Source organism: Ranitomeya variabilis, chromosome 2 (genome assembly GCF_051348905.1).
Source record: "Ranitomeya variabilis isolate aRanVar5 chromosome 2, aRanVar5.hap1, whole genome shotgun sequence".
In the NCBI taxonomy this organism is placed as follows: Eukaryota; Metazoa; Chordata; class Amphibia; order Anura; family Dendrobatidae; genus Ranitomeya; species Ranitomeya variabilis.
Window position 1 is genome coordinate 1,065,726,887 of NC_135233.1, and position 22,742 is coordinate 1,065,749,628.

Here is a 22,742-nt window from a genome sequence, read left to right on the forward strand (position 1 = left end):
CTTAGCATAGTCACAGCTAGGTCCCTGATGGCTTCCAGTCACCTGGATTGACAGGTCTTTCCTTTTCTGCATACATAGGCAGTCACTAGCAGTGGGTAGGAAGAAGCCACCAGGGACCTGCCTTTCCGAGTTACAAATGCAGCCTGGTCCAAGGCAGCTTTAAATTTCTGATCCCAGCCATACATACTTTATTCATACATCCACGGGCAGCATGTGTCAGGCATTGGCTGGATCAGACATCTGGATCACTTAAAATTCCACTTCTGGAATTGCCACCTGGAAAAGTAGAAGAGAATGTTAAATACATTTTATGACCAACATGAATATTGACTCTAAACTTGGTATTCGGGGGATCAGTATCCTAGATCAGCTCCACAAACAGCTATATTGTCCTCACCAAACCACTAATCCTGGCACATGAAAATGGCATGCAGGGAGGTTCATAACCTCTAGGCTAGGAGAAGGAAATATCTCTACGTAAATAACCCCAATCCTGACCAGACTTCTCTCTTACAAATTAGATAGCAACATAATCCAGCAAGGTTTTGATAAATAAATCAAATAATAAAATGAACATACAAGAGCCACATCCTAGGTCAGAGCTTAATGGTCATTGGCCTAAATATGGGTGAGGGGTGTAATGATGGCTTTATAGCTTCACAGGAAGATGGACTCTCATGGATCAGAGGAAATAATCAAGATTTGTCATTCATTGGTTTTGGGGCAATGTTTTAACCGGATTCAAATGAAAAATGCTAATTAATGCAAATAGAAACACTAGGCAGAAAATGAGCCTGATCCTACATAATGGTCTGAAAAGTGTAACCGTCTATCTTCATGTGGGCTTTTGATTTATAATATAAATAATTAAGCTACTATATCTTGCCAGAACAATCTGCTTCTTTCTCTACACAGTCAAAATTCTCTATTCGGGGTTTAATCTATCAATTCTGGTAGAGTGAAGACTCTCTCCTACTACCGTCACTGCACAGCCCTGGTTGCTATGGATACAATTCGGAGTCCATTTTGGTGGAGTCAGTATAAAAGTCAGACTTAAAACATTAAATGGGGTTCAGTATTTCAATGCAGGATGTGCTGAACATCTTTTATGATCCATGGATCTGTGCTTATAATTGAGATGAATCTGTACTTGCTCGGTAAAGCTCCTCCTGTACAGAGAAAAGCACGGATAAGGAATGCCTGCAACCCTGCACTGGTCTCAAGAGCTGCTAATGAGAACAGGATTTAGGCAAGTACTGCTGTAGCTTTACAATAGATCAGATATCAGGTCATCTATGGAGGAGGATCTGATGGAGGTGATACGATTTCTCAGGAATTCATAGACTGTACAAATGTTGTTCAGTACACTTTTGTTAAACTGTTATTTTTTCCCCACTTAGCGCCATGTATGAGGGAGCCGGAGGTTTGGCTTACCAACTCCACAGCCCTGATCGCAACCGTCACTTTCCCATTACTGAGATAAGAGCAGGAAGTTGCAATTAAATAATCGGTAAGACAAAACCTCTGACTCCATCATACATGGCTCATGTTTAAGGAATAAACATAACATCTGACTTTTAAATACCATTGATACAGGAATCAAGCTATTGAGATAGAACATGGTTATTAAAATACAACATTACAGCACAATAATTGTGAATATTCAATACATTATGCAGTGTGGGAGGACTGTGCATAAATGTTAGTAAATTTTTCTTCTCATCTGATGGATCTCAGAAATTCATAGATATCAGGTCATTTATGAAAGACGATCTAATTAGTTTAAGCAGTTCTTGAGATGAGTGCAGGTCTGCTGGCATTCCTCATCCTTGCCTTGTTCCTCTCTATGTACTTGCTCACTAATAAAGCTCCTCCTTTCAAGAGCCGCGCAAGTTCATCTCCACTAAGAGCAGAGATCATTAGATCAGGAATAGACGTTTATTGGACATTGCAGAACTTTCCCAAATCTATATGCAGATATTCGGCACATTCTGCATTGAACTACTGTACCCAATTTATTACATATTTTAGCAGTCTGACCTTTTTTATACAGACTCCACCAAAATAAAGTCCAACTCCACAGCCCTGGCTGCTATGAAAAAAAATACTATCTAAGTAATGGATAAGTCTGTTTTCCTTCTAGTAGGATGTAGCGAGGCAATAATGGTGTTCTCAAATGAGATGGCAGCAAGACGGTGATTTAACTTTGCTACAAGATTCCTTTTTAAAAACGTAACTCCTTTATATTCATTTTATGCAGGATAAGAAAGCCATAGATATTTAAGCAAAAGCCTCTGTCATAAAAGCTTTATCTGACTGGGCTCACCTACCTCTTGATTTGATGAAGTAAAACTTGATCAGACGTCCCTTGGCCCATCTTCTCATGACTTAGATAATGTCCTCGATCTCCTGGCCTCCATTGCCGCCTGGTAACTGGTGAGTCTGGTGCTTGGATCAGAGAAATTAATAATCTTTAAAAACCAAGAATGCAGCCTAAGATTTCCTCTGGAGTAATATTGAAAGAAAAATTAAGAAAAGAATAAATTCAAGACTAAAACAAATCTGCCTAATATAGTGGATCATTGTATGGCAAGAAGTCCCTAGACCCAATATAAATAACACAAAAGGAAATGTAATTGAGGCATAGTTTAACCAATTTCACCAAAAAACACAACCCCTAGTTTGTTGGATTCTCATTCTAGAAACTTAAGGTACCTTCACACTAAACTTTACAATGAGAACGACAACGATCCGTGACGTTGCAGCGTCCTGGATAGCGATCTCGTTGTGTTCGACACGCAGCAGCGATCTGGATCCCGCTGTGATATCGCTGGTCGGAGCTAGAAGTCCAGAACTTTATTTGGTCGTCAGATCGGTGTGTATCGTCGTGTTTGACAGCAAAAGCAACGATGCCAGCGATGTTTTACATGGAGCTAACGACCTGCGAGAACGAGAAGTGAGTCACCGCTACGTCACAGGATCAATCCTGCATCGTTCTGGAGCTGCTGTGTTTTTTTTTTTTTTTTTAACATCTCTACACCGATCTAAACAGCGACGCTGCAGCGATCGGCTCGTTGTCTATATCGCTGCAGCGTCGCTGAGTGTGACGGTACCTTAAACGGCGCTTGCTTATCTGTCAAACTTTTGGTTCAGTTTGAGATCTGCAGACTATCATAGTTACAAACATTTCTCCTTATAAAACTGCTAATTTAATGAAGGGTAGAGGCCAATCACATTACTTGGTTCATGTTCATCTAAAGACTTCTCCCTACAATTCAGTTTCTGTGCTGTAAGATACTAAAACCTGCTCACATCTCCTCCATTGGCTTTTAAAACCAGGCAAAGTCCATATATTCCCTTGGTAAATTACCCTGATATATGCACTTTGGACAAGCTGTAATCTTTCAATTCAGAAGAGAACACAAATTGATAGTAAACATGCAACATTGTGAGCTCTACACTTGGTGTTCTCTAATACTATATTCGAGTCACCGTGCCTGTAGGTCTTGCGGCTATTCAACAGCCACAATACAAGCAGGGATAGTATTGGAGGACGCCGAGGATACTTTGTCAGCACACAACTGCACTCTGTTAACTCATTATCAGGGCACGTTCGCTCATCACTACTCGCCACATTTGTACCTTGCAAGAGCTAAACTGTCTCCACTTCAGATTCCAAGTCGAGGTTGGTGTTTTCTGACAAAATCAGCAATGTATCACTGGACGCAGAAATTGCTTCCACTGATGCATCGCCTATGATGATGCACTCAATGTCCCCTCGGTTCTCCACCACAATGTAGTGATCTTCTCCTTCAATGACTATTAATTCAGTCTCAAAATTATCCATTTCATCGTTGTCCACAACAATCTCTTGAGAATGTTCAGGCACGTAGTCTTCTCCCCATGGAACGTGAAGGTAGTTGAGGACTACGTTTACTGGACTCCTGGTGGTGGGGTCTTCAGTGAACAGGGCGTGAAATAATTGTTGAGCACTGGCAGAAAATTTGGTCCAGCGTCCTGGAGGTGAAATGTAGCTTTCAAAACGTTGCCAGTGGATAAAGTCTTGGAAGAGAGGATCATCATCTGTTGCTCTTTCCCAAGGAAAATATCCAGTAAAAGAGACGAAAAGCAGTACACCAAAGGCCCAGGTGTCAATGGTGGGGCTTAGGACTAGAGCTTCATGGCGTCTCAACTGACAAAGCTCTGGGGACATGAAGGGAATCAAGGGTGACATTAATGGTACGAGGGTACCGATGGCTTGTGTTAAACCGAAATCACTTAGCTTGACATGGAAGCAGTCTTTGTCCATGAGTAGCACATTGTCTGGTTTAACGTCTCTGTGCACCAGTGCTTGATCGTGCATGTATTCCAATGCTTTGGTCAACTGTAGCGCACAACGCTTCACCATTACTTCTGGAATTCCAACCTGGAAAAGTAAAGGAAACCATTCAATATCTGTTCACTTAAAATAAGTGGTAATTTAAGATCATACATATTTTATCTCCCATGTTTTCTTTTAATTTCACCACCATAAATAATGTTCCCTGTGTGTAGTAAAATGCTTATAGGGGCAGTGAAGAGGAACAGGTAGTCTCAACACGAGCATTCGATAACTGGCATAGAGCTGGTGGGTGCCGATCCTGCTGGAGCACACAGCAAATGGAAGAAGGAAATGTTTCTGGCACAGACCAGGTAAAATCAAAGTTTAATTGAACATGGCATGACGAAATGTACAATTGGTGGAGAAAGGTGGCAGTTGATGGACATAGATTTTTATTTTAGCCATAGTTAGGTAGGTTGAATAAATACCTGATGCGTCTCTGGCATGACAGTTCACCCTTTGACATTTTAATGCGTCTGGTTGTCATGTTAGTTTTATTTTAGCCATGTTCAAATAAACCTTTTGATTTTTACCTGTTCGATGTACCAGAAACTTCTCTGCTTCCTTTATTGTATTATTTAATTGTTGGCCCTGCATTATAGTTTCTGGCACCACTGGTCCCTCACCTTTTCCATCTTGTGACTACAGATCTGTCCAATAGAGTTGGTGATCATTAGTAGAGTTAAGCGAATTTGTTATGGTCCCTGCTTACTCAGCAAGCTATAGCGCTTACCCAATAAGCTGCAGAGGGAACCTGGATACATGGAGCACGCCGGCAGTGCCACATCTGCATGTCAGGGCTGTCATTGTCGCAACACATGCATGGAGAGCTCAAGAAACAGGTGAATTAAAGAAAAGCCTTAATGGGTACTTAAATTTGGACACCAATTTCTAATCTGACTTTCTAGTCTACATAAAACCACTAAAACTAATGTGCCAAAATGGGGCAAGTAAGGCTGCTTTCACACTAGTGTCGGCCCGACGTGCTGACGCGTGTTGTGAAAAATGCCTGACGTGTTCCGCTTCCCCATTGTAAGGTCCGGGGAGGAGGGGGCGGAGTTTCGGCTGCGCATGCACAGTCGAAAATGGCAGACTCGACGCAATAAAAAAAGTTACATGTAACATTTTTTTGTGCTGACGGCCCGTCAAAACACGACGCAACCGTCGCACGACTGTTGCGACGTGTGGCGATATGTCGCAATGCTTCTGTAATGGAAGTGTATGGTGAAAAACGCATCCCGCAGACAACTTTGCAGATGCGTTTTTTTCTCCTAAATGACGCACTGCGACGTATTGCAAACGATGCTAGTGTGAAAGTAGCCTAAGGAGTTTTTGCAGAGAGCAGTGAGCCACAGGTTGGTAGACACTTTACTAGTATACATCAGTTTTAAAAAATTTAAATGTGGTAAAAAAACATCCAGAGTTGTATCTACTGCATGATTTCGGACTAGAAGAGGCCCCCTTTTTTTTTCCCCAAAATATGTTGAGGAATATGTCTTAGTCTGAATGAGGGATCGGCAGGTCACAGGAGGCAGGAGCTGGCTGCTGCACTAACTCCTGTACCCGCTGCTAAAGAGAAATGAATATTTACTGCTTTCCACACAGATGGGAGTGGAGAGCAGTGAATATTAAAATTCTTTACTATCCGCATCCACTGGCTTCATGCAGCTGCTGGAGGACCATGTGTGCCCGCTATGATAGAGAATGAATATTCACTGCTCTTCTTGCCCATGGGACTGTAGCCCAGTGAATATTCCCTTTGGTAGCGGGCACATGTGATCACCTGGCAGCTGAGGTGACTGTGCCTGCTATTAAAGAAGATTAATATTCACTGCTCTACAGCTCTATAGTTCTGGTGTGGGGAGTAGTGAATATTCTGGCAGCTGTCCTCTGCTTCTAGGCAGCACATGACATCACTGCCATGAGCTGGTTAAAAGCAAAATTAGCTGCTGGTATCGAACATGACACTGCTATGAAGCGCAGGGACAATAAGTATGTTTGTTTTTTTTAAATGTTTTTCTGATGGGGCATTCATACCAGGATTAGGATGAGGGGACCATGGATTGGGGAGATAAATGAGGGTAGGGGATATGAGAAAACATTGAAGCAAAGTATGGTAAGTACTGTATTTCCTCCTCTAAAACCTATGTGTGTTTTTATAGTCTGAAAAATACGATCGTAAAATAATAAAAAGTGATGAGCGAATATACTCATTACTCGAGATTTCTCGAGCACGCTCGGGTGTCCTCCGAGTATTTTTTTTACTGTTCGGAGATTTAGTTTTTCTTGCCTCAGCTGAATGATTTACAACTGTTAGCCAGCCTGAGTACATGTGGGGGTTGCCTGGTTGCTACGGAATCCCCACATGTAATCAAGCAGGCTGAGATATAAATCATTCAGCTGCTGCAAGAAAAACTAAATCTCCAAGCACTAAAAAAAAACTCTGAGGACCCCTGAGCGTGCTCGAAGTCTCAAGTAACGAGTATATTCGCTCATCACCAATATTAAACATTTAGTGATTCCGAAATACTTACACCGGGTTCAATTAGAGAGTGAAGTGTTCCTGCAGGGGCCAAATCCTGGGTCAGGACGTAGAAGTTATCCGAGTCCACAAAGATGGGGTGGGTGGAGATGATTCCTTCATGACTTGATAAGTGGATGGACACACACAGCTCATGGAGGAAATATTCATACTTTGTCTGTGTCTTCTTCATCAGCTTAAGGGCCACATTGTTTCCTTAATTAAAAGAGCAAAATTAATTAATATATCAAAGAAAATACTTTGTGGAAAATGAATATTACTCTAAAGTTTTGTCTTTAACCCCTCAAGAGATCAGGTAATTTATTGCTCCATGATGGATGGATCGGATTTGAAAGATTGCAACTTATTTCTTTCCCTTTTGGCTCATTGGTATCCCTGCAGTATGATCACTTACTGATGGGTTGCTGTTATAGATAATCAAATATGCAATCTAGAAAAATGTAACATTTTATTCCACACCACAAATGCTGCCAAAAATAATGCAAAAATTAAATGAAGTCCTCTTACCGCTCTATGGACTATATGGATATGGTTCTGAGAGCCAGAACAAAAATATTTTTTTAAAAGGGATTATGTGGTTTCAGTGGCCTATCTAGGGGGGGCAGCCAGGGCATGTGCCCCGGGCGCAACCGGCAGGGGGGCGCAGTCGGGCTGCCTAATTCGGCGGTCCGCAGTGTCTTCCCCGGCGGCTGCATTCTGCCGCCCCCGGTCTGGGAGTCAGCTATTCTCTGTGCCGACTGTCAAGCTGACAGCCAGCACAGTGAAGCTGCAGAGCGCCGGCTCCCAACATGTGCAGAGGTGGAGGGGGGCCCCTGCAGGGTGGCTGCAGCAGGCAGGGAGATATCCCTGCAGCTCCACTACCCAGCGATCTGTCTTTCTGCTTCCTCTCACACAGATGCGCCGCTGGATGACATCATCATTCAGTGGCCGGCTGTGTCAGAGGAAGGCGATGAGATGCTGCGGCAGAGCACGAGGAGAGGTGTGTGTGTGTATGTGTGGCGCACTGCAGGGGAATGTGCAGAGAAGTGAATAGTGTGTGTGTGTGTGTGGGGGGAGGAGAGGGCAATGATGGGGCTCACGGGGAGAAAGCAATGATGGGGATGGTGGAGGAGGAGAGGGCAATGATGGGGCTAACGGAGAGAGAGCAATGATGGGGATGGTGGAGGAGAGGGCAATGATGGGGCTGATGGAGAGGGCAATGATGGGGCTGATGGGGAGAGAGCAATGATGGGGATGGTGGGGGAGGAGAAGGGAATGATGGGGCTGACGGGGAGGCATATGTCCTTGGGGGTGGGGGGCGCCAAAATGAATTCTTGCCCCGGGTGCCAGAAACCCTAGATACATCTCTGTGTGGTCTATAATAAGTCTACAGTTGCTGTGACTGTAGACTGTGCGCTGCAAGAAATTGACTGTCCCAACTGGGAATGGCTGCCAAGTATGTGGTAATCATACTCCATGGCAGAATCAATGTAGTGGGCATGGCCTTGTGCGACACCGCATCTAGTAGACTGGTTCTGGCCAGGAATCTGCATATTAGACTGTGGAGACACCGGCGAATCCTCGCAGCTTATAGTGTGTGTGTGTGTGTGTGTGTGTGTGTGTGTGTGTGTACTGGAAGCTGGCTTGGACTGGCCCATAGGATAGCAGGGGAATCCCCCGGCGGGCCCCTGTGCAGATCTGGGCCCCCCAATCCCACTGTATGGGCAGTATGTGCCAGAATTCACTTGATTCATTAACTACACTGCCCAGTTTATTATATAGATTGAGGTAAATTTGTGGACAAGGGGAAAGTAATATTTGTATAGAGGTGAAAAGTGGGTCCCCTCAAAGTCAATATTACTGGTGGGCCCTTGGCACCGCAGTCCGACACTGATAGGAAGGTTTCATATGTCGCAGTCTGTGACTGTAGACTTGCCATTCTAGACCGGACAACCACTTTTAACCCCTTCATGACATTGACTGTACATGTACTGCACACGTCGTGTCTCTCCCTGTCTCGCACTGTGCCCACAACTTAACTTGCACCATGTCAGCTGTTTTGGCACTTAAAAAATAAGCCCTCACCCGGCCCAAAAACACGAAAAATGGAGACACTACCGATATCTGAAAACGGCACAATGTAGGTTTTTTTGTTAAGCAAATAGACATGTTTCGTATCTAAGTGGTGAAAAAAACCCTCCATTTAAAAATAAATATATTGTGTCATTTTCCGATACCCGTAGTGTCTCTATTTTAAGGGATTCTGGGGTCGGGTGAGGACTTATTTTTTGTGTGCCAAGCTGATGCTTTTAATGATACCATTTTGGTGCAGATTCGATCTTTTGATTGCCCGTTATTGCACATTAATGCAATGTTGTGGTGACCAAAATACGAACTCTACTCCGTTTACCGATTGGATTAATTTTGATATATTGATAGACCGGGAGATTCTGAATGCGCCAATGACAAATGTTCAACTCACCCGCCACATTCAAATTAAAACAATGAAAAAAATGCACTTTTTTTTTTTTTAACTTTCAATTGCTTTAACCTCTTAAACACCAGGGGTATTTTATTTTTTTGCATTTACACTTTTTTACTCCCCTTCTTCCAAGAGCCATTACTTTTATTTTTCAGTCAACATAGCCAGGTGAGGGCTTGTTCTTAGCTGGACAAGTTGTACTTTTGAATGACACCATTGGTTTTACCATATTGTGTACTGAAGGAAATAAAAAAAAAATTAAAGTACAGTAGAATTGCAATAAAAGTGCAATCCCACAGTATTTTTGTTTTTTTACCATGTTCACTAAATGCTAAAACAGACCTGCCATTATGATTCTCCAGGTCATCACTAGTTCGTTGACACCAAACAGGTCTAGTTTTTTTCAGTTTATGAACTCTTAATGACCTGGAGAATCATAACGGCAAGTCAGTTTTGGCATTTCGTGAACATAATTAAAAAAAAATAATAAAAAAAAAAATTGCGTTTTTTTTTTTTTACCAATTTCACCGCACTTGGATTTTTTTTTTTCCTGTTTTGAATGACACTGTTGGTTTAACATATTGTGTACTGGAAAAAGTGCAACTCGTCACACAAAATAATCGAGCCTTCTCATGGCCATATTGACCAAAACATAAAAAAGTTATGCCTCTGGAAAGAGGAGCATTAAAAAAAACCGCAAAAGTGAAAATAACCCCTGGAATTAAGAGCTTAAAGCAAGTGAAAAGTGAGAATTTTTTAAAAATAAAAATTCAAATCACCCCCACACTCGCCCCATTCAAAATAAACCATTAAAAAAAATACACAATTGGTAATGATGCATTCAGAATCACCCGACCTATATATTAAAAAAAAAAAAATCCAATCAATAAACGGCGTAGCAAAAGAAAAGTCAAAGCGCCAATTTTTTTTTTGTCACCACAACATTGCATTGATATGCTTTAATAGACAATCAAAAGATCGTATCCACACCAAAATGGCATCACTAAAAACCTCAGCTCAAACCCTCAACCAGCTACAGATCATGAAAAAAAGATGCTACGGGTCTCTGAAACAAAATGCTGTGGTGTGAAGGGGTTAAGTGGCTTTCTTTTTTCTTGTGCTAAAGTAGTAAAATGTGAGAATTTATGTAATTTATAAAATGGAAAAAAATGGATCTTTTGTATCACTGGTTACATGATCTATACTGTAAAACTCAAACCCATGCACTGTATGGTATGAAGGAAAACAAAATTATTGGATTTTCAATGGCAAAAGAAGAAACTAAGCTTTTGTCCTATAAATTGATTCCCCCACAATCCACCCAAGGAAAGATCCTACAGGTGGATTCAGAATAAAGTTGAAGATAAAATGTACAATAGAAACAAGTTAACCCAAAAAAAGCAATTAGACGATCTACCCCATAACAGTACATAAATTATTATTTGTGTAATATATGAATAGCAGAATGTCAGTTTAGACAGTTTTTTAAAGTATTGGATGCTTTGCTGTGGAGCCTTGAGCACCTGCTATGTTAATGTATTTACTTTTTCACAAAACAAACTTTGGTAGTTATATGAACCCCGAAATGCAGCCAAGACAGATCCAACTCATCCAGAAATAACCCAGGTTTCATACAGCTATATTGCCCAAAAATATTATGGCTCCAGAAATTACCATGAAAGAAGAAAATAGCTTTGTCCAAAAGCCACCATTCTTAAGGGGTTGGAAGAGTCTCAGGTGTTAGGGTGCTACTGCATAGAAATATTTTTTTAACACTCTTTATCATGGGTTTGTTTGTTTGTTTTACATAGGCAAACCTTTTAAACTTGGGGGTGAACCTAATGAAATGATCTGGTGATGTGAGCACATGAATTGGTGACGTCTGACACATCTAAGAGCGATAATCACAACTGATAACCGACCTTTAACATGAAAACCATAAGTCTTCCCTGAGCCATGTAGTCTAAATAGTTTCAGAAGTTAAAAATCCCATATGACTAATTCACCCTTGTAATGTTAGGCCTTACCTGTCTTCTTCTCTGTAGCCATGACCACTTTGCCATAGGTTCCGCTGCCCAGTGTCTTCAAAAACTGGTAGTCCTCCTCTTTGGTGTGGGTGACCATCGTAGATTATGACAAAATGAAAATTCAGTTGGGTTTCCTCAAGTAGATTTTGATCCGACGTATGATGAGCTGCAATCTCACAAGTAGTGAAGCTGCTTCTCTAGGAGTTGAGTGCAAAGACCTTGTAGTAAAGATCCACATCACAAATGACTGCAATGACCCATCAGTCTTATATGGACACCATGGCCATGAGATTGAGGTTCCTCCTCCTTCCATAGACAATGGGGTAAGTGACCATCTAGTCATATGGAAATGAAGATCTCTCCTTAAACACAAGTCTATTGTGAGTGGAAAGATCAGCCCAGGTACAAAAGACATCTGGGTGGAGGCCATGCTTGGTTTATCCAGTATCTGCCAATTGTTGACATAATCTAACAGGTTGCTTTCTTAGGTCAAGTGACACTGAAGTAAATGTGTGAAAATGGCCTAAATCCTCCAATACTCTATAGATGAAAGAACTCTTAAGGTGACATAAAAGAACATTGTTATGTACAGCGTGATCATTCAAAAAATCTGCATCCTGCATTTACAAACAATGATCAAAAAGTTTTGTTTACCCCAAAATGGCACCATTAAAAATATATTGATTAATTTTGGGGGGAATAAAATGCCATGGTGTCAACAGGACACATTATTGGTGGCATCTTAGTATTAATGACCCATAAAACGTAAAGTAGTAATTAGAGGCACTTGGACACAAGAACTTGTAAAGTAATAATGAGAGGCACTTGGTTCAATTAGAACCATTAAAAGGTCACATGGGGCTTCCAAGATCTATTTGCACAGCATGTTTTGCAACCATTAATCAGAGCAGAATGTGGCTCTCAAAGCAAGAAATGGTCGGGGTCCCCTAGTCTAGATATTTTTCTCTATATTAAACAATCTGGACCCCAGATTGATTCTTTGGTAGTTTGCTTAAGTGTGAGTACAGTTGCTGTTTATAGTGCCCAGGAATATTGTCTAGTCTGGATAAAATTGTGTACACTTCAGTGGTTGCTTCCATCTTCACAAGTCGTCATTGACATCAGGCCAACTCATCTTCCTCCTAATCTGCGTTTTCCTGTCTGTGGAGACTTATTTTTTAAAACACTGGTAAATTGCACAGCTAGGATTTCTCAGTGATGATGATAGATGTGAATGATTTCTTAAAGCCATCCTATTTGGGAAATCTGACCAGAATGAGGACAGACATCTCTATCCCAAGTGTTTGGTGGTTCTTCAGCACTACTGGTCCTGCCCAACACTTGAATGTAAGGATGCTTGGACTTGAATACTTGAGATTTGCTGATTGTTCTGCACAACATTCATCATTTAAAATTTTATATTGCAAACTCCTTGCTCTCATTTAACAAACTTTTTTTTTTTTCCAATTATGCCACCATAGTGTGCAAATATTTAGAGGTACTCAAATTGATCCGATCTTAATGACCACATTAAACAATTAGTAAAAGCCCTAGTTTAATCGTGAAAAAGGCCCCAAATTTAATGACCTTCTGGTGTGAAGCATTATTATTCAGGGAATATATTACTCAGGTTGGCACAATTCTCTATCGTCCAGCAGGGATGTACAAATGTGGAAAGTCTTGTCGGCATGTTACAATCAAAAAGTTGTTGAAGCCGATTGCTCTCCTTCAGCTTTGGAGGAAAGTCGGCATTTGTAGTGAAAAATTGTCCCTGTGATGTATATAGTAGAGAAAAGGCGACTGTTGTTCAGCTCCTTGTTTTGGCTTACAAAAAAGGATTTACAAAAACTCATTAAATAGTCAGAGTTAAAATATATAATTGAGAATGCAGTAGTGCGGCACTTTACTCACTCCTGGTTTTGTCTTAAATACCGATATCGAAACCTCACCAATAGGCCACGTGAACACATTGACTACAGGTCCAGGAATGAGTTAAACAAATATAAATAATTCTTTAATTACACTATGCCAGTCTTTCACAGCATCTTTTTCACCACATTGATCCTCAGATGCAATTTTCAATCTTCTTTCCAGCTTGATCTCCATCCATTTGGCCCCCAATGCCGCAATGTAGCGGGTGACACTAGCAGACTCCCATTTATAAAAGGAGGCAACGTGGATTTAGACTCTGGAACATCCCTACCACATGAGAACGAGATTTAAATGTAATTGTTAAATAACTGAGCTATTCTACCCAAAGAAACTGCTAAGTGACGCATGTACATATGTTGGCGCTATATAAACGATTATTATCATTGTTATTATGTCTAATGTTAACTATAGGAGCTCTGTATATATTTTACATTTCTTCAGTTGTCTGGTAAGATGAAGTCACTCCAAACTACAAGTAATAAGAAAATTTTGGATAAAAGTATAAAATTCCAAAACTTTTTTTTTTTTTAAACTTTTACAGTGTGTTCACTGCATGATCCAACTGAAAACGAAAGATTGGTTTGATAAAACAGATCCTCACAATTTTAGAGGAGAATGTCAATTTTAACATGAAGGCTATAAGCTATTGCATCCGGCACCAAGGCAGCACTGAAGTTGGTCATTCTGTCTTGATCAACATGCTGCTCGGTGACATCGATGCGAGCTGTGCCAAGTGGGACATTGACCAAGGCAGAATGCACATGCTCGCAGCCCTCACACCTGTACTCTTGAGCACTCCAGCACCACCCAGATGACTCATGAGAAGTTTAAAAACTTTTTCTTTTCACTTTAGTAGAATTTAACAGGGCAATAATAAGTAGTGTTATCAAGCGAGATGCCAGCATGTCTGTGATTTATAAAAAAAAATCTGTTTGAAGTTTTCAGTTAAAGTATGAAAAAAAAAAAAAATAACCACTTGATCACCTAAGCCCTTTCTTATTAAAAAAAAAAAAAATGAATGTATTTATGTACCGGGCTCGGTCATTGGAGCTTTCTCTGACCGGGTTCATGATATTGGTAAAATTTCTTAGATATCAGTTGCATTTTTGTGAAAAAAACAAATTTGGTGAAAATGTTGAATATTTCGCAATTTTCCAACTTTGAATTTTCATGCCTGTAAATCGATGTCACATAAAATACATTTTACTTATTTTAACAAAATATACTTCAGATGCAAACTTGATATTTTGATAAGGGTAATAGGAGAAATTGCTCAACAAATTTTGGGGTCCTTTTTATTCCGGAGCACACTGATACCCCATATGTGGAGGAAAACGACTGGACGCATGGCAGAGCTCGAAAGGGATGGAGCGCCATTTGTCTTTATGAATGTAAAATTTCCTGTAATTGTTAGTGGACGTCATGATGTGACTAAAAAGTGGAACCCCCCACAATTTACCTCATTTTGGAAGCTTTACCCCTTAGGAAACTTATCTAGATGTGTATTGAGCACCTTGTACCCACGGGTGCTAAACAGAAGTTAACAACATAAAGCCATGAAAATACAACAATCTCATTTTTCACAAATCTTTTTTAGCTCCAAATTTTGCAATATCACAAGGTTAACGGGAGAAATTGCTCAGTACAATTTGTGGTGCAATTTCTCCTCAGTACACTGATTCCCCATATGTGGGGGAATATTACAGTTGAGGCACAGAGCAAAGTTCAGGAGGGAAGAGGCGCCATATTGCTGGAATGGTTTGTGGATGCCACGTCACATTGGCAGAGCCCCGGAGGTGCCAGAACAACAAACCCCTATATGTGAACTCCTTTTACACACTCCTCTCCACAATGAATTCATCTAGGGGTGAAGTGATCATATTAACTCCACATGTCTCAGAATTTCATATCATTGAGTGGTGAAAGAAGAAATAAAAACTTGGGGCCATAAATTACATTTTTACCACTAAAATGTTGTTCTTCTAAAGGCAAATAGGAAAAAAAATGGACCTCAGTTTGTTGTAAAAAAAATTCCTGAGTATGTTAATACCATACATGTAATCGGGGAAATATTTTTCAGGCACAATGCAAAGCTCAGAGGGCAAGGAGCACCAGATTTTACTGTTACGGTTTGCAGGTGCCATGAACCACTGGGAGAGCCCATGAGGTGCCGGAACAGCAGAACCCCCCATAAGTGACCATATTTAATGAGCTACACCTCTAAATGAATTCATCTAGGGGTGCGGTGATCATATTGACACCACGGGTGGTCACAGAATATTATACCTTTGGGCAGTGAAGAAAAATTAAATTATGACCACAAATTTAGTTATAGCCCCATTTTTTACATTTTCACACACTTTTCATTGTTGCTGACTTAAGGCTTGTTTTCTGCATGCTGAGCTGACTCCCTGTCTACAATGGGTCCTCAAAGGAGCCGTGGGCTCCACCAGCCATAGACCCCTGGAATTTGCCCTAGGCCTATACTGTCTTCCCATCCTCACTTTCCATAATGGCATGCGCACAGGTATAAAAGATGTAAGAAAAGAGGACTGACAGCAACAAATTAAATGTTCCGCAAGTGTCCACAACACCCAGGTAATGGGCTGAAATGGCCCCATGGACGCTCTTTTGTATTCCTGTTCTGATACTTTAGGAGATGTTCTCTGCTGATGAGCACAAGGCTCCATGCTGGGGATGAAGGGGTGGATAATACCTTCCTCTTGAAAAGGGTTTCACTACTTCCCTTCTTAAGGTACCTTCACACGAAACGACTTTGTAACGATATCGCTAGCGATCTGTGACGTTGCAGCGTCCTGGCTAGCGATATTGTTTAGTTTGACAGGCAGCAGCGATCAGGATCCTGCTGTGATGTCGCTGAATAAAGTACAGAACTTTATTTGGTCGTCCGATCGCTGTGTATCGTCGTGTTTGACAGCAAAAGCAACGATACCAGCGATGTTTTACACTGGTAACCAGGGTAAACATCGGGTTACTAAGCGCAGGGCCGCGCTTAGTAACCCGATGTTTACCCTGGTTACCAGCGTAAAATGTAAAAAAACAAACAGTACATACTTGCATGCGTCCCCTGGCGTCTGCTTCCCACACTGACTGAGCGCCGCAAAGTGAAAGTGAAAGCACAGCACAGCGGTGACGTCACCGCTGTGCCCTGCTACTGCCGGCGCTCACACAGTGCAGGAAGCGGACGCCGGGGGACGCATGTAAGTATGTACTGTTATTTTTTTTTACATTTTACGCTGGTAACCAGGGTAAACATCGGGTTACTAAGCGCGGCCCTGCGCTTAGCAACCTGATGTTTACCCTGGTTACCCGGGGACCTCGGCATCGTTGGTCGCTGGAGAGCGGTCTGTGTGACAGCTCTCCAGCGACCAAACAGCGACGCTGCAGCGATCGGCATCGTTGTCGCTATCGCTGCAGCGTCGCTTCGTGTGAAGGTAGTTTTAGACTTGAGCTGCCTACAAGATGTCAGCGTCCAAGCGCAGGTGGCTCAATGATGTCACAACATTGCACTACTCACATTATGGGGCAGTAAGAATCATATTATTTCAAGGGGTGTTGGCACAAAAGAAGTTAATACTTTCTAAGAGGACATTTGGGGGCAATATAACTGGTTTAGGGTCTGCAATATTTGCCTTGCTCATGGGGCTGGCTACACTGTTAAAACAATATAGATGGTTCAGTAGATAAGCCTTAAATGGGTGTTGTCTCCAAAATCCTATTCCAATATGTAGTAGGTGTAATAACATTGGCAAATCAGAAGAACTATACTAAAATTCTAATTCAAGTTATTTGCTAATATTACACCTACTACATATTGGGATAGGATCTTGGAGATGGGAATATTTTTTTAAAGCGTTCCTGTTAGTAAAGGGCCCAGATTTTACTCCAGAAGTAATGTAAAAAAACTTTTGCAACTTTTAGCATTTTCCCACCAGTTATTCCCAGCTCTGCCTGTGTCTGGAGCTGGAGCAGGATGAGCCTCGTACCATAGCTCCTCCGATTCATGACAAGCTGTTGGGTTCCTTATACCAGAAATATTACTCTGGTCCCCAACTCAGCGCCTCGCCCCAAATCTCACTCGCTCTCTAGAGGCGCTGATCACTTGGTAGCAGGCTCGGACTGGCCCACAGGGTAACGGAAATCCCCCAGTGGGCCCCTGTGTACATCTGGGCCCCCAACCCCACTGTATGGGCAGTACTTGGCATAATTCACTTGATTCACTCTGTACAGAAAAAAGCAGCATCTCATCATTCATTAACCACGCTACCCAGTTTATTATTGTATAGAGATATAGGTACATTTGGGAACGAAGGTAGTATAACATTTGCATGCAGGTAAAAAATGGGAGGGGGGGGGCAAAGTCAATGTTACTGGTGGGCCCTTGTCACCCCAGCCCAACACTAGTTGTGGTGCTTGCACAAGAGCTGTGACTTTCTTACAGTACTTGTACTGATCTTTATGAGGTGTGGAGAGTCCCGCTGATCTGATGATACTGGCCTATTTGTTGTGAATTTGGTTTTGGGCTCCCCCGGTGGTCACTGGTGGTACTGGACTTGTCCTCACTTCTCTGTTCACCTGTTTCCTCCAGGATATGGGAGTTTCCTATTTAACCTTGCTGCTCAGTCATTGCCTTGCCGGTCATCAATGTAACCAGAGCCTTCTGTTGCATGTTCCTGCTCCTAGTCTTCTGATCAGCTAAGTTGGACTTTTGTCCTGAGTTCTATTTTTGCATTTTTGTTCCAGTTTACAGTTATGGTATATTGCTGTAGCTGGAAGCTCTTGTGAGCTGAAATTACCACTCCAGTCTCATGAGTTGAGACTTGAGTTTAAAGTAATTTCAGGATGGTTTTGTAAATAGGGTTTTCAGCTGACCGTGAAGTTCCCTTTCTTATTTTCCTACTATCTAGTAAGTGGACCTCGCTTTGCTGAACCTGCCTTCATACTACGTATGTCTTTTCCCTCTGAACTCACTGTCAATACATGTGGGGGGCTTCTGTCACCTTTTTGGGGGAATTTCTACTTGAGGTAAGCCAGGCCTGTTTTTCCTCTGCCAGGGTTAGTTAGTCCTCCGGCTGGCGCTGGGCGTCTAGGGCTACGTAGGCACGCTACCCGGCCACTGTTAGTTGTGCGGTAGGTTTAGCTCACGGTCAGCTCTAGCTTCCATCATCCAAGAGCTAGTCCTGATTTATGCGTTTCTGTTGTTCTCTGGTCATTGAGAACCATGACAGTATGACCAGCCCCGTGTTAAAACTATTGGCAGAAGAAAGGAGAGAAAAGAAGTCTGCAGATTTTTTTTTTTTTTTTTTGAGCTTGCTCAATAGTTGGCTCTTTAGCATTTCTGCTTAAATTGCAGCCTTTGTCTCTCTCTCCTTCTAATCCTTGAATGACTCTGATCTCACCTGGTTAAAATGGATCCTCAGAGTTTAGCTACAGGTTTGAACAATCTTACTATGAAGGTTCAAAATTTACAGGATTTTGTTGTTCATACTCCTGTATCTGAACCTAGAATTCCTTTACCAGAATTTTTCTCCGGGGATAGATCTCGTTTTCAGAATTTCAAAAATAATTGTAAGTTGTTTCTGTCTTTGAGATCTCGCTCCGCTGGAGACCCCGCACAGCAGGTCAGGATTGTAATTTCCTTACTGCGGGGTGACCCTCAGAATTGGGCATTTGCATTGGCACCAGGGGATCCTGCGTTGCTCAATGTGGATGCGTTTTTTCTGGCTTTGGGGTTGCTTTATGAGGAACCTAATTCAGAGATTCAGGCTGAAAAAGCCTTGATGGCCCTGTCTCAAGGGCAAGAGGAAGTTGAAATATACTGCCAAAAATTTCGCAAATGGTCTGTCCTTACTCAGTGGAATGAGTGTGCCTTGGCGGCGAATTTCAGAGAGGGTCTCTCGGATGCCATTAAAGATGTTATGGTGGGGTTCCCTGTGCCTACAGGTCTGAATGAGTCTATGACAATGGCTATTCAGATTGATCGGCGTTTGCGGGAGCGCAAACCTGTGCACCATTTGGCGGTGTCTCCTGAGAAGGCGCCAGAGAATATGCAATGTGATAGAATTCTGTCCAGAAGCGAACGGCAGAATTTTAGGCGAAAAAATGGGTTGTGCTTCTATTGTGGTGATTCAACTCATGTTATATCAGCATGCTCTAATCGTACAAGAAAAGTTGATAAGTCTATTTCAATTGGCACTTTGCAGTCTAAGTTTATTTTATCTGTGACCTTGATTTGTTCTTTGTCGTCAATTACCGCGGAAGCCTATGTCGACTCTGGCGCCGCTTTGAGTCTTATGGATTGGTCCTTTGCCAGGCGCTGTGGGTTTAATTTAGAGCCTTTGGAAGTTCCTATACCTCTGAAGGGTATTGACTCTACGCCATTGGCTAGTAATAAACCACAATACTGGACACAAGTGACTATGCGTATGAATCCGGACCATCAGGAGACGATTCGCTTCCTCGTATTGTACAATCTACATGATGTTCTGGTACTTGGATTGCCATGGCTGCAAGCCCATAATCCAGTCCTTGACTGGAAAGCAATGTCTGTGTTAAGCTGGGGATGTCAGGGGGCTCATGAGGACGTACCTTTGGTTTCCATTTCGTCATCTATGCCCTCTGAGATTCCGGAATTTTTATCTGATTATCGTGATGTTTTTGAGGAGCCTAAGCTTGGTTCATTACCTCCTCACAGAGATTGCGATTGTACCATAGATCTGATCCCGGGCAGTAAGTTTCCAAAGGGTCGCTTATTTAATCTATCTGTGCCTGAACATGCTGCTATGCGAGAATATATTAAGGAGTCCCTGGAAAAGGGACATATTCGTCCATCTTCCTCTCCCTTAGGAGCCGTTTTTTTCTTTGTATCTAAAAAAGATGGCTCTTTGAGGCCGTGTATTGATTATCGACTCTTGAATAAAATCACAGTCAAATATCAGTATCCTCTGCCACTGCTGACTGATTTGTTTGCTCGAATAAAGGGGGCTAAGTGGTTCTCTAAGATTGATCTCCGTGGGGCGTATAATTTGGTGCGAATTAAACAGGGGGATGAGTGGAAAACCGCATTTAATACGCCCAAGGGCCACTTTGAGTATCTGGTAATGCCTTTTGGTCTTTCAAATGCCCCTTCAGTTTTTCAGTCCTTTATGCATGACATTTTCCGTGAATACCTGGATAAATTTATGATTGTGTATCTTGATGATATTTTGATTTTTTCGGATGACTGGGACTCTCATGTCCAACAGGTCAGGAGGGTTTTTCAGGTTTTGCGGTCTAACTCCTTGTGTGTGAAGGGATCTAAGTGTGTTTTTGGGGTTCAAAAAATTTTTGGGGTACATTTTTTCCCCCTCGTCCATTGAGATGGACCCTGTCAAGGTTCGGGCTATTTGTGATTGGACGCAGCCTTCTTCTCTTAAAAGCCTTCAGAAATTTTTAGGCTTTACCAATTTTTATCGTCGATTTATTACTGGTTTTTCTGATGTTGCTAAACCTTTGACTGATCTGACCAAGAAGGGTGCTGATGTTGCTGATTGGTCCCCTGCCGCTGTGGAGGCCTTTCGGGAGCTTAAGCGCCGCTTTTCCTCTGCCCCTGTGTTGCGTCAGCCTGATGTTACTCTTCCTTTTCAGGTTGAGGTCGACGCTTCCGAGATCGGAGCGGGGGCAGTTTTGTCGCAGAAAAGTTCCGACTGCTCCGTGATGAGACCTTGTGCTTTCTTTTCTCGAAAGTTTTCGCCTGCTGAACAAAATTATGACGTTGGTAATCGGGAGCTTTTGGCTATGAAGTGGGCTTTTGAGGAGTGGCGTCATTGGCTCGAGGGGGCCAGGCATCAGGTGGTGGTATTAACCGATCACAAGAATTTGATTTATCTTGAGTCTGCCAGGCGCCTGAATCCTAGACAGGCGCGCTGGTCGTTGTTCTTCTCTCGGTTTAATTTTGTGGTTTCATATCTACCGGGTACTAAAAATGTGAAGGCGGATGCCCTTTCTAGGAGTTTCGAGCCTGATTCCCCTGGTGATTCTGAACCGACCGGTATTCTTAAGGATGGTGTAATATTGTCTGCTGTCTCCCCGGACCTGCGACGGGCCTTGCAGGAGTTTCAGGCGGATAAACCTGATCGGTGTCCGCCTGGTAGACTGTTTGTTCCCGATGATTGGACCAGTAGAGTCATCTCGGAGGTTCATTCTTCGGCGTTGGCAGGTCATCCTGGAATCTTTGGTACCAGGGATTTGGTGGCTAGGTCCTTCTGGTGGCCTTCCCTGTCTCGAGATGTACGAGTTTTTGTGCAGTCTTGTGATGTTTGTGCTCGGGCCAAGCCTTGTTGTTCTCGGGCCAGTGGATTGTTGTTATCCTTGCCTATTCCGAAGAGGCCTTGGACCCACATCTCTATGGATTTTATTTCTGATCTCCCTGTTTCTCAGAAAATGTCTGTCATCTGGGTGGTGTGTGACCGTTTCTCTAAGATGGTTCATTTGGTTCCCTTGCCTAAATTGCCTTCCTCATCCGAGTTGGTTCCTCTATTTTTTCAGAATGTGGTTCGCTTGCATGGCATTCCGGAGAATATAGTTTCTGACAGGGGGACCCAGTTCGTGTCGAGATTTTGGCGGGCGTTCTGTGCTAGGATGGGCATTGATTTGTCGTTTTCGTCTGCATTCCATCCCCAGACTAATGGCCAGACCGAACGAACTAATCAGACATTGGAGACTTATTTGAGGTGTTTTGTGTCTGCGGATCAGGATGACTGGGTTGCCTTTTTACCGTTGGCGGAGTTTGCCCTCAATAATCGGGCCAGTTCTGCCACTTTGGTTTCTCCATTTTTTTGCAATTCGGGGTTTCATCCTCGTTTTTCTTCTGGTCAGGTGGAGTCTTCGGACTGTCCTGGAGTGGATGCTGTGGTGGATAGGTTGCATCGGATTTGGGGGCAGGTAATGGACAATTTGGAGTTGTCTCAGGAGAAGACTCAGCGTTTTGCCAACCGTCGTCGTCGTGTTGGTCCTCATCTTCGTGTTGGGGACTTGGTGTGGTTGTCTTCCCGTTTTGTCCCTATGAGGGTTTCTTCCCCTAAGTTTAAGCCTCGGTTCATCGGCCCGTATAAGATTTTGGAGATTCTTAACCCTGTGTCCTTTCGATTAGAACTCCCTGCATCTTTTTCTATTCATAATGTCTTCCATCGGTCATTATTGCGCAGGTATGAGGTACCTGTTGTGCCTTCCGTTGAGCCACCTGCTCCGGTGTTGGTTGAGGGTGAGTTGGAGTACGTCGTGGAGAAGATCTTGGACTCCCGTGTTTCCAGATGGAAACTTCAGTATTTGGTCAAGTGGAAGGGTTACGGTCAGGAGGATAATTCTTGGGTGACAGCCTCTGATGTTCATGCCTCTGAT

General features: G+C 42.5%; 2 protein-coding genes across 2 annotated transcripts in view; one reads left to right on the plus strand and one right to left on the minus strand.

Annotated features, from left to right (window-relative positions):
* Positions 1-22,742, plus strand: part of EVA1A (eva-1 homolog A, regulator of programmed cell death) — a 519,112-nt gene that overhangs the window by 181,742 nt on the left and 314,628 nt on the right. The gene's annotated exons all lie outside the window — the stretch shown is intronic.
* LOC143809008 (serine/threonine-protein kinase SBK1-like) lies at positions 3,653-11,508 on the minus strand. The gene is made up of 3 exons (XM_077292188.1): positions 11,412-11,508; positions 6,916-7,118; positions 3,653-4,426 (listed from the first exon to the last, which is right to left on the minus strand). Exons 1-3 carry the CDS (start codon positions 11,506-11,508, stop codon positions 3,653-3,655), a joined length of 1,074 nt encoding a protein of 357 aa, XP_077148303.1.